Source organism: Helobdella robusta, assembly GCF_000326865.2.
Source record: "Helobdella robusta unplaced genomic scaffold HELROscaffold_7, whole genome shotgun sequence".
Taxonomy (NCBI): Eukaryota; Metazoa; Annelida; class Clitellata; order Rhynchobdellida; family Glossiphoniidae; genus Helobdella; species Helobdella robusta.
Genome location: NW_008705398.1, coordinates 4,317,795 through 4,330,097, shown reverse-complemented (window position 1 = coordinate 4,330,097; position 12,303 = coordinate 4,317,795). Strand labels below are relative to the sequence as shown.

Here is a 12,303-nt window from a genome sequence, read left to right as displayed (position 1 = left end):
AAGTAATACACAGACACCCCATCACACGTCTCAAGCATATTCACATTCATACTCACATGCCAACCCAAATATCAATCAAACTGGATAATTTGCACGCCATTCGTACATCACCTCAAACTCAATAGTGAACTTGTCAAACAGAACTTTTAAATTGATTTACGGATTTTGCAACCACAATTTCCTGTGGTAAAGAATTCCATTTTTTTCCATTCCATACATATATCTGTTAACAAATGCATATTTACTCATGTTTGTTCTAACCATACTTCGTTCTAACTTTTCATCACGTCCTCTAGTTATCGAATCTGTACATGCTGTAGATTTGGATATGAATTAGTCTTTAAGTTATCATTCAAAATATTAAACAAAGTAATCAAATCTACTCTGATTCTACGAAACTTTAGTGTTTGATAAATTTAAAAATCTCAGCCTTTCCTTGTATTTCATACCACAACATTCATACAACAATTTAGTAACATTTTCTGAATTCCCTCAATTTTCCCAATCAAACCAATTTGCTACGGTGACCATACAGCAGAAGCATAATCTAATTTAGATCTGACCATAGATTTATATAAAGTCAAAAATAAAAATTTATTCAAACCAAAAAATTAGATTGAATTAAGCCTATGATTTGATAACATTTATTCACAATATTGTCTACGTGCTCATCAAATCTCATTTTATCATTATATGTAACCCCGAAATCCTTAATAGTTTCAACTTTATTTAACAAACATTTTCATATTTTATAACCAAGAAAAGAATCATTATTTTTACCTAAAGACATCCATACACATTTATCCGCATTTAAAACCACATCGTTCTCCCCACACCAACCAACCAAATTGACCAAAACTAACTGCTAAAATTCCCTATCAAACTCTGATTTCACACAGCTAAATATTTTTGCATCATCTGCAAAAAGAAATAACTTAACATCATTATTCTGGTTACATATATTAAATAAATCATATATATATATATATATATATATATATATATATATAAAATAAATGAAAACATAATAAAATTTACATAAACAATAATGTCAATTTTAATTCTTATTTTACTCCATCAAAAAGTGGAAAAACTATTAGCAAACGCCAAACAATTTTTTAATGAAAGCATGGAAATGAACGCTTACGTACAATTAAACGCAGATATACTACTAAACACAACAGACTCATTTGAGAACGATTATTGCAACACCTCCCACTTTATAAACAACTTTATGCAGAAGTGTGTGCCTCTTCATCTCTTCGCGGCATGACATGTTTCAACCTTTTGATGTTTCATTAATTTACTAGTCCGTGTTTACGCGTTCATTAAAACATCACAACAGTCTATACTGCGTTTTAATTTGTTAATGTGAACAACAGTAAGGAGGAAGAAACACCGCGTTCTAAGTTCGAAAAAAAGAAACCATTTTAAAATTTAAAATAAATCATTGTTTATATCTTTATGTAAGCCATTATTATTGCTTAAAATTTTATTGATGAAAATGTTTACATTCCGATGTCTTTTTTTGAATTCTGTTTCTAGCAAAATTTTCAATATCCCTAGCATTAGTGACATAATTATCGTTGCTGCTGAAGCCGTCATCATTATTAAGCTCAGAAATCGCGTGTTTTGCATTTTAGTGGAAGAGCACATTAGCATCAGTAATGAATGCATTTTTAGATGCCCAGGCATTAATCTTTCTACATATGAAGGGATTGTTCTTTTATATGCACTTAAATATATTTGTACTAAACACTATTTGGATATCACATTTATTAAAAATTTGGAGTCGTGCAACGAAGAAGAAGTTAGCTACACATTGACAGTAATTGGGCTGCTTCTTTGAAAATTTGCATTAAACTGCTTCGAACGTCAACAGCAATCTCTACGACACATCTTCAGATGTTAATTGCTTTGTTTATACGTCTGGGCAGATGCAAGTTGAGTTTTCGTCTTTTTTTTGCAAAAAATCAATCGGCTCGAGTGATTGTTGGAAAGTTGATGGAATAACAGATTAATAGATAGATGGATGGATGGATGATGGATGGATGGATGGATTGATGGATGGATGGATGGATGGATGGATGGATGGATGGATGGATGGATGGATGGATGGATGGATGGATGGATGGATGGATGGATGGATGGATGGATGGATGGATGGATGGATGGATGGATGGATGGATGGATGGATGGATGGATGGATGGATGGATGGATGGATGGATGGATGGATGGATGGATGGATGGATGGATGGATGGATGGATGGATGGATGGATGGATGGATGGATGGATGGATGGATGGATGGATGGATGGATGGATGGATGGATGGATGGATGGATGGATGGATGGATGGATGGATGGATGGATGGATGGATGGAAAGACTGATTAACTTTCTCACTTATCAGATTATTGCTAACATTACTGTTAGATTACTAATCATTTTACAACTGTGAAACGAATAACTCTACAAAAAATGCTGAAAAATCAAAAACACTCAAAAACGTTAAAAGCCATTTTTAAAAAATTCTGCTAATTAAACATTAGAATAAAAAAGATGGATGGGTCGGAAATAAAAAAATGGATGTTCACAAATTGTACATTATTGTTATTATCGTAGATACGTACACAACTTGTACACCATTATTATAGGAATGTTCACAATGTTGCGTGCATCACAGTATACGGTTGTAAAATGCGAGCAATGGTAACCGTACAAAGGAATTTATGTCCGCATCATTAGTCATCTCATTGCCTGAGCTTGACAAATCAGTTGTTTGCTTTTTTGGTGGCAGTATATTTATTTTTTTAACTCTTTCCTTATTGCGGCTCTGATCTTCTGAAACCAGGTCAAAAGAATGTGAAAATTAACTTGAAATTTTAAAAAATAATTAAAACGTTGTGATTTTAAAAATAGCTCTGACAAAATTAATACAACAAAGTTTATTTAAATATTTAAATTTACATAAATATTCGGTATTATAAAAAATGTATTATTTGGTTGTCAGAGGTTTTCTTTCACCTAATTTAAATGGACAGGACACGAATCAGTTTTGCTAGTGAAAAATGTTTTTCGACAGCTAAATTATTTTTCAGTGATATTAAATTTTAAATTTAAAAAAATTGTCGATTCTTGTCGGCAAATATTCATGAAATAATCAAACTCAGCTAACATCAGAGCCTGCAAGTCTAACAAATTAACTCCGTAATAAAAGGTGGATGTACAGACTATAATTGCTTGTTTTTGAAACGGAAGGGATAATCACTGACGTAAGAAAAATATTTCATGTAATGTTCTCAGTAGTTTGAACCAAAATTAAAATTTTCTTGGAAATCAAAAGAAGTCTTTTCAAAAAACAAAAATTATTAATGATATTAATATAATTATAATGTTAGTGTTATTATTATTGTTGTTTTTTTGTTATTGTTAATGTTATTAACATCATCATCACCAAAGTTGTTTCAAATATAATGACATTTCATCATTATTTTTAATATAGCCAGATGACTTAAATTATTTTATTCATCATCTTGTCATCATCATCTTATATTTTATAGCATAGTCACCATGCGCTCACTTCTTTAAATAATTTATTTACTACACCAATCTTAATTTTCCGCTACCAAAAAATTTTTTAAACCGTTTCCGGTCACGTGAATGATGACGTCAACATCCGGAGTTGTGGCTGTTTGCATTTTATAGGAACCGAAAACTAAATCTTCTTAAAGGAAACTAAAAAACCTCATGCTGGTGGCTCTGATGATGATGATGACGATGGTGATGATTGTGATGATAATGATGATGATGATGATGGTGATGATGAAGATGATATGTGAAGAATGATTTTTAATATGATGATATAATAATGAAAATGATGTTTGAAATGATGATAACGATAATTAAGACGACATAGCGTAGTAAAAAGAGATTCTGATCTTGTTGAAGGATATTACGACATTTCATGAAATTTTTTTTCTGATTCAATAGAAAGAAATTCGCTGATGATGTGGTAATAGTATCAAATTTACATAAATAGAAATTCTGTTCTACATAACATTTTTAGAATTGTATGAAAATGTTGTATATCATTTTATACTTGAATTAGCTGAAAAATACAAAAGTCGTAGTTTTTTTATGGTGATTTCGGCAATGAGGATTTGATGATGTTTTCTAGCTGTTAAAATGAGCAGATTTTGATGAAATTTAAATTATTTCTTACATTTTAATTATATAATAAATAAATAAAGGTTGTGAAGTCATAAATATTTAAGTTGTTTCATTGCAAACTGTTTTTTTTTCGATTGTGACCAACGCACAGATTCTGTAACTTTTCCTAAAGGTTTATCATTAAGTGATGAAGAGTTTGAAAAATGTTTGAAGGGTGGATGCATCACTGTTTGCGCTTCAACTTATAATTACCTCTTAAATTATTTTTTCAATGGCTAAAATTGATCAAATTTTTAATACTCGGCAGTATTAAAGTAGTTCCAAAACATATGAACGTAACAATTGCCTAATTATGTTAATAATTTGGTTTTTGATATTTGTCAGCATTATTGTTAACATTTAACATTCAGTTTTTCTGTTTAGATAAAAGTTATATTATTTCACGTGATAGTAATTTTGAAATTCAAACATGGAAGCTAGTTTATAAGTGTCATAGAAACCAATGCAATTATTTTGCAACACACAAAGACCAAATTAGAAGTGATTGAAAAACCCCTCAACTTAATTGTCTTTAAAAAGCTTCAAATTGTCAAAAAGTTTGCTTGTCTATTGTTTATATTTTATTTATCCTAAAAATCGATAAATTTAATATTTTTGTTTAATGTCATTACTGCCTAACTTATTCATTAATATTAAGTGTGATGTGATATTACATAGTAAATATAGTGCAAATTTTATGATGAATGTTAACGTTGTCGTTATTGTGCTTGTGCAAGGAGCTCTTTCAAATTTGCCTTCATTACAGACTTGTTTCTGTTCAGCCTGTTGTTTGCTGGCATTAGAGATTTGCCTATCACGCTCGTTGCTTTCTTCTTACTTACAATTATTGTTTCTACATTCAATATCCTCCTTTGCAAATCATGATCTCCTTCCTTCTATCTCTATTTATATTTGCTCTGATTGCAACTTGAGCGCTTGCTAGTGCGGTGCTGCTTTTTGTTCTGCTGTTTATGCCTATATCAAAATATTTCTCCCATTTGATATTTATTTAGCTGTCAGATTGTAGCATGTAAAATTTAATTAGTCTCAATAATCATTAATAGAGATTTGACATGTTTTAATGAAAAATATTTCAACGTTTGGTTTTCATTTTTTTATATCTATGTCAAATTGAACTTCATTCATTTAGTCAATAATTGATATATTGTAATCAGACCTGCACAACAAGTGTTGTTAAAATATTATTTCCAGCTTGAAAGCGTTAAAACCATAGTATACATCGAAAAGAGGCTTGTTTTCGATTAGTGAAGCAAATCAACAAAGTTTGTATACCAAACATTTTATTCACACTTTCTAAGCTAGCTAGCAAAATCTCGAAACGAAACCGAAACCGTAAACAGAAAAACCGAAATTTTGATTGGAATGAAATCCGGAAAAGAACTGAAAAAAAATTTGTTTAATTTAAAATAATTTCGGTTCAGTGCAATATTAAAATTTTTAAATTCTTTGTTGAATTTTCAATGTTTTACAGCATGTTCAATAGTTCTATTCTTTGTTTGCCACGTGCAAAATATTCTTGCTGCCTTCATTCCTATCGATTTTTATTGCACTTCAGTTGAAGAAAAGCCGTTTATAAAAAAATAACAAATAATAAACTTGAAATTATTTTTTTTGCCACATAATAAATTGCCTATCATATATTATTATTATTATTAATATTATTACTATTATTATTTTTATTATTACTACTACAATTATTAATTTATATCGCGTCCTATGCATAGCTTCAGGGACGCTTGGATAAAAAATGACTTTTGACGTTTCCGTAGACCTGGATAAACAAAAAGTTCTTTAATCGTTTCCTAAAAAGTTTGATGGTCGGTTATTAACAAATAATGGCAGGCAAACCATTCCATATGGAAGGAGAGCTGTACGCAAAACATTTGTTGACAACTGATGAATTGCTGACAGGTTGATGCAACTGAGTATATGAAGACGAACGAAATTGACGAGTTGAAGACCATAAAGAAAATAATTACAATAATTTAAACGTGATAGTACGAGACATCGAGCCAGAGAAGAGGTAAAATCTTCAGTGAGAAATTTACGAATATGTCAAAGCTAAGACATGACAATTAAAAGATAGAGAAGAGACAAAAGTTAAGCCTAAAAATTTTAAGTTTAGAGGTTGAGGAGAGAGAAGAATCAGCCAATAAAACGTCTGATGGGGGAACATTTGATAAGCTGTTGCGGAGTGCCAAGAAACATTACAGATTTGTGGTAATTTAGCCGAAGAAAGTTTGATAACTGCCAATCGTTTATGGCCATAGTACATGCATTAAAGTTGTCAAGCTGAGATATATGATTAGAGGTGGGAATTTTAGCTATTTTACATGTGTCGTCAGCGTATCGATGAAAAAAAAATCCAAAAATTTTAATGATATTAAAAATAGGAGAGGTATTAGTAGTGTAAAGAATGGGACAGACCCTTGGGAAGTTTCAGTTGATAAGGTGAAGCTAGAAAAAGAGTGGTAGCCAATTTTAATATATTGAGAACGATTAGAAAGATAAGAGTGAAACCAAGATAAAGCAGATTTCGTGATGCCATATTCTGCCTTAAATCTGTCAATAAGCATCTGATGATAAATGGTGTCAAAAGCTGCTGAAAAATCCAGGCTGACCACGACAGCACAATTTTGGCTTCCACATATGTTAGCAAGTTGGTCGTGAACATGAAGGAGAGCTGTTTCTGTAGAATAACATTTTCTGTAAGCGGATTGAAAAGAAGAGAAATTTGGAGAAACGAAAAAAATATATATTTGTTTAAAATTTGTCTTATTGATTAGAAGCACTTTTCCTCTTTTACTGCCATTATTATTCATATTATATGATTGTCATATATTTTCCTTGTGTTTTACACATGTACTGTCCGTGTTAATTTAAATAAATTGGACATCCTATATAAAAACTCATCGTCAGCCAGGATGATTCAATTGGCTCACATTTTACCATATTTTAAATTAAAATATGATAAAAACAATTTGCTTATTAATCATTCTTTTAAATGTTATCATCGTTTAATCAAATAAGAAGTGAACAAATTTTTTTGACACAAAAATGGCAGTTTTTGGATGTTACACATTGATAGTGTTGGTAGCATACGAGTGACGTTTGCTGTTGGCACCTGCATGTCTTCTCTTCGGTACATGAATGTATTGAATATTTCCTTGTGGGATTTATATCGTTGTATTTAAAATTGATTTGTAAAAGTTTTTTTTTAATTCAAAAATATTTTTAAAACATTTTTTTATATTATTCATAAAAACAACTGATAGTTTTTTTTATTAATTGCTATTTATTTGATATTTACCTACGTACAAAACTGTTACGCGCGGAAACCGAATTTTTTCGTTAGTCGAACCGGAACCGAAAACCGGAATAAAAAAAATAACCGTTCGAGACCCTGCTGGCTAGCATACTAATTTGAATAAATAAATAGATTTAGATCCTGATATATTTTTTATAAACCTATTATTGACATGTTTGTTCTAGTGGTTCAGAATGTTTGTGTTTAAAAAACTGCTACATTAAAGATGTTGCATGCATGGATATATATAATATGGATATGGCAAATGCGTTATATATAAATATAGGTTTTAACCGGTTGTTTAACGTTTGATTGTAAAAAATCAATAAAATGTCAATTACTACGAAGAAATGTTTAATGTTTACGCGTTTAATTCCATAGAACTAAGAAAAATTATTAGACAGGTAATAATTTTTATGCCATAAATTGTAAGTTACAACCATCTGAATTTGAATTTGAGCCAATCGAACACTCACTGGCGTCATCTGAATGTATGAATTTGAGTAAAGGCGTTGTGTACTCGTGCAGGCTGCTGTTTAACAAACAGTAACCGAGCTTGATGTTGTTGTAAAACTGCAGTGGCGTGAGTTACCGAATCCCGTTATATTAATTTAATTTTAGATGAAGATTAGCTGTACAGAACATTGAAATAAGTCAAATTTTTACGATTGAAATTTATGTCCCACAAGCAATAATCAAACTCACTAAGAATTGTTTTTATATCTTCCCAAACTATAACTTGTGATGAAAAACAATAAACACTTTTTGGTTTCAATGTCGATAATGTTGTACGAAAATCAGTTTGTACGATTGCTTTTGTTCAGTAAAAGAAAATAGATACAACCTAAGTTATTCATGGGAACATTTTTTTCTATAAAATGTAGAAATTGTTTCAGAGCGAGTAGTGCAATTAAGAAGTTTCCGAGCTAGTAAATTACATATATTATATTCATGAAAGAAGTTATAAGAAAAAGATATAATATTATCAAGAAAAAATTGTATAAAGACAATTTGTCGTAACGAATAAAAATAGACTGGGAATACAAATTGACAGATGAAAGCATTACCGATTAGATTTAAAACTGTTAGAAACGAAGTTGTATAAATTACATTTCATGCATTGTAGTTATGAAGAACTTTCGTTATAAAATATGTGATCTAAATTATTGGGATAAAAATTGATTAAAATACTTTGTAATTATAACAACCATTTGAAAACTGTTGAATTATGTGTAGACATTAAATGAAAAGAACATCAAACAGAAAGAACACAATAGGAAGAATGAAGAAAGTTAGGAAGGTGCTGTATCACGCGAGATACTCTTAAATATGTGGGCATAAAATAAGGTGAGGATCTTTATTATTGGGCACTGGTTGGTCTTTGATTCAATGAAAGCCGGCATGCAACGCTGTTGTTGATGTTCATTTTTGTATGCAGTTCTTGATGTTCCGCTTTGATGTGATGTTGCTGATGCTTCTCTTGATGTGATGTTGTTGATGTTTTTTTAATGAGGTGTTATTGATGTCTTAATGTTTTTCTTTGATTGTTGATAATGTTTTAACATTATTATTCCGTTATGTTTTTACTGATGTCTTATAGTTTTTTATTTGTTCTTGGTGTTTTGATGTTTCTTATGATATGTTGTTGATGTCTTCATATTATTTGATGTTGACGTCACGATCTTTATTTGTTGTGGGCATAGACATGTATGGCACATATTCTGTTAATAGAGATGCTATGCGTCATATAATAAGTTGCCTGGAAAAACCTTTGAAATGTTATCTAAGCGAATGGATTTTGGATGTGTAAAAATTCAGTTTTACGGAAATGAAATGCTTAGGTTTGGTTTTAATATAACGGTATTAACCAGTCTTCGTCACTCAAGTGACGAAGACTGGTTAATACCGTTATATCATTATTCATTAACAGTCAACTCAAATTTAAATTTACACTTGTTGTTTTTAATGTCTTGATGCTATGAAGTTGTTGATGTTTTGGTGTTATGTTGTTGTTAATAACTTGATGTTGTGTTGTACGTTATCGTATCAGTCAAATTTCATTTTCTGCTAGTCATTATATATATAAAATACTGTTATGTTGAATGCAAATTTTAAAATATATAAACTGACTCAAAATTCAACAACATAATTTCAAAAGAGATCATGAAAAGAAAAAGTATTCAGTCTAATGAAATATTTTAAAATTTAATAAATATGTGTGTTGGTAAGTTGTCAAATCGTCAACTAATTCAGCTAAAAATGTGTCACATAACATAATTACTTCAAAAGCTATATTACCCAATTTCCAAACTACTGAATTTTCAATATTTGACATTTTATCAAAATGATTGCAGATTTAATAATTTTTAAAATAATTATGTAGCAAAAGATATATTAATTAATGTGGGTTTTTGCAAGCAGTAAATGTAAATGAAATAGAAGTGAAAACAATGGTTTTGTTAAGGAGAATTTGGTACGGTTAATTACTAAGAAATATATAATGATTGAAAACGAAAAAGATGAATGAATTAATTGAGATGGATGGCTCCTTAAATTCCCTTTCTTTCCTAATTGTCTGAGAATATAATAATATTTCAAAGTGATGTTGTTGAGTTTCTATCATTTTTGTTCAGTTTTTTCTTGAAGTTTGTTGCTTTTAAGCTGCGTTTCATTCAAATTTTGCGTAAAATTATTTGTAATATATTCACAATAAATTAATAAATTAACAAAGACAACAATGATGTTTTGGGCAAAGAACTACCTTATTCTTGCTTTGATTCAATTTTTGAATTTTCTACAATTTTTTTACAGTCATTTTTAAATTTTTAAATTTTTTTAATATTTATTTAAAACTTCATCTAGTTTTTCTAATAAATCTAATTAAAAAAAAATCATAATCTCTCATCTCATGTAATTAATTTTATCAAACTTTTATATATTTTTTATTGGTAGAGCTAAGCATTTATTTTTCATCATTTATAACGTATCTCAGTTTTAATATATTAAATAAATAAATTATAAACCTTGTTCGATTGTATTGTTTCACAAGATAACTGACTAAAGGTAAAAAAGCAGGCGTCTGAAGCAAATATTAATCCAAATATGAAATCATGATGTCATGGAAACAAAACATAATTAACGATGCAGTATGCTTATTCTACAACCCATTTAGGTACCTATTTACGGTTTTTGGACTTCATTACTCGCAACCAACTGCCTTTTGGTTTATAGTCTTTTTCAACATTTCAGGACTGAACGTTCTGCTAATGCTCCTTGCATGATGGTGTGTGAACACTTGAACATTTTTTGCCCACTCAGCTCGCTCTTCATTTTGAACATTGGTGATCATTTGGAAAATTAAATCTTTTTCATTGTTTTTTTTAATAAAAAAAATCATACGACCTAGTTGGTATCATAATAAAACTTATCATAATTTTATTTATAAATTCATGTTCATTTTATTATTTTTGTTATTACTGTTTGGCTGGTTGGTAGGAGTGCCCTGCAAAGTTGATTGAACGCTCGAGGTCATGCAGGCCATCAATATGGAGTTTGCTTTCTCTTATTATATTCCTCCCACAATCTTGTACATTTCTAACTATATATATATATCTATATGCATATGGATATAAACATGAACAAATTATTATTTACGAATAAACATTTATATAGCGTATCCGAACTTTGAACACGACTTATAAAAACATCGTATGATTAATGATGCGCAAATAAAAAATATTGATGGAGGTCTTCATGAGATGTAGAGGACGTGGTGGGACCTGCCATCATCATTCAAATGGGCCTCCTACACTTGTTGCCCTTCAAATGCTAACGACCAAGTCCCTTCATAACTCAAGTTACCAATTTATATGATTAATTTCGGAAAACCATTTCCTGAAATCTATGAAAAGTTGTCCGGCGTCTCATAAAAACTTATCGATTTGGGAGAAGTTTAAATGTTTATATAGAAAGAAATGATTAAACTGTAGCCAGAACTAAAAGTTTGTAGATGTGCTTAAGAAATATGAGTGTTTTTTCTAATAAAAAAATAAAGATTACGTAAACAATTTTGAAATTTATTGGCGATTAACATAATAAATTTATTTACAGCAAGTATTTTAGTTGCCAGAATTTTTGTGTGTTGAGCATAAATTTTTTAATAAAAGTTTTTGTTTATTTTATTACGTGCACTATTTCGTTATCTCAATTTTATATTGAAAATAGTTTTTTCTCACAATTGGTTGTGATGAGGCTAAAAATGTTCGAATAAAATTTTTATGAACATTTTTTGAAATTGAACTGTATCCCCTACAAAATTTTTTGACGTGGCCCTCTCCCCACCTTGACTCCGCCCTAATAAGTTAGCTCTGATCAAAATGCATAACATGTACGTAAATTAATTGAACGTAAAATATAAAAACGTTGAGTTGCCTTTTATTTTTACTAAAATTTAGTTTTCAAATATTTTGATTAACTCGACATATGAAAAGTTTATTGAATGACTCTTTACATTTTAAAATTAACTTAAAAAACTGTAAATTTAAAATAAATGTGCATTTGAAAACTTTTAAAAAGTGTTTTGACTTGAATACATATCCAATTCATTTATGCAATTTTTTCTTTTTCTGTTATGAACTTGTTCAGTGCAAACGAAATGATTAACGATTATTGGGGCTGCTTGTCAATCTGCTTGATGGCGTGTCGCACCGAGCCAGCAACACATGCCTCAAGCTCCCATCCTTCATTCTTACGTGCTAATTTCAA

General features: G+C 29.9%; 1 protein-coding gene across 1 annotated transcript; it reads right to left on the bottom strand.

Moving 5' to 3' along the window:
• Window positions 1-6,633: 6,633 nt before the first annotated feature.
• On the bottom strand, window positions 6,634-10,888 carry HELRODRAFT_165093 (hypothetical protein; the record flags this gene model as incomplete). Its single annotated transcript, XM_009030981.1, has 3 exons — window positions 6,634-6,938; window positions 8,016-8,112; window positions 10,754-10,888. The coding sequence occupies 3 exons, from the start codon at window positions 10,886-10,888 to the stop codon at window positions 6,634-6,636; spliced, it is 537 nt and encodes a 178-aa protein (XP_009029229.1).
• Window positions 10,889-12,303: the final 1,415 nt, after the last annotated feature.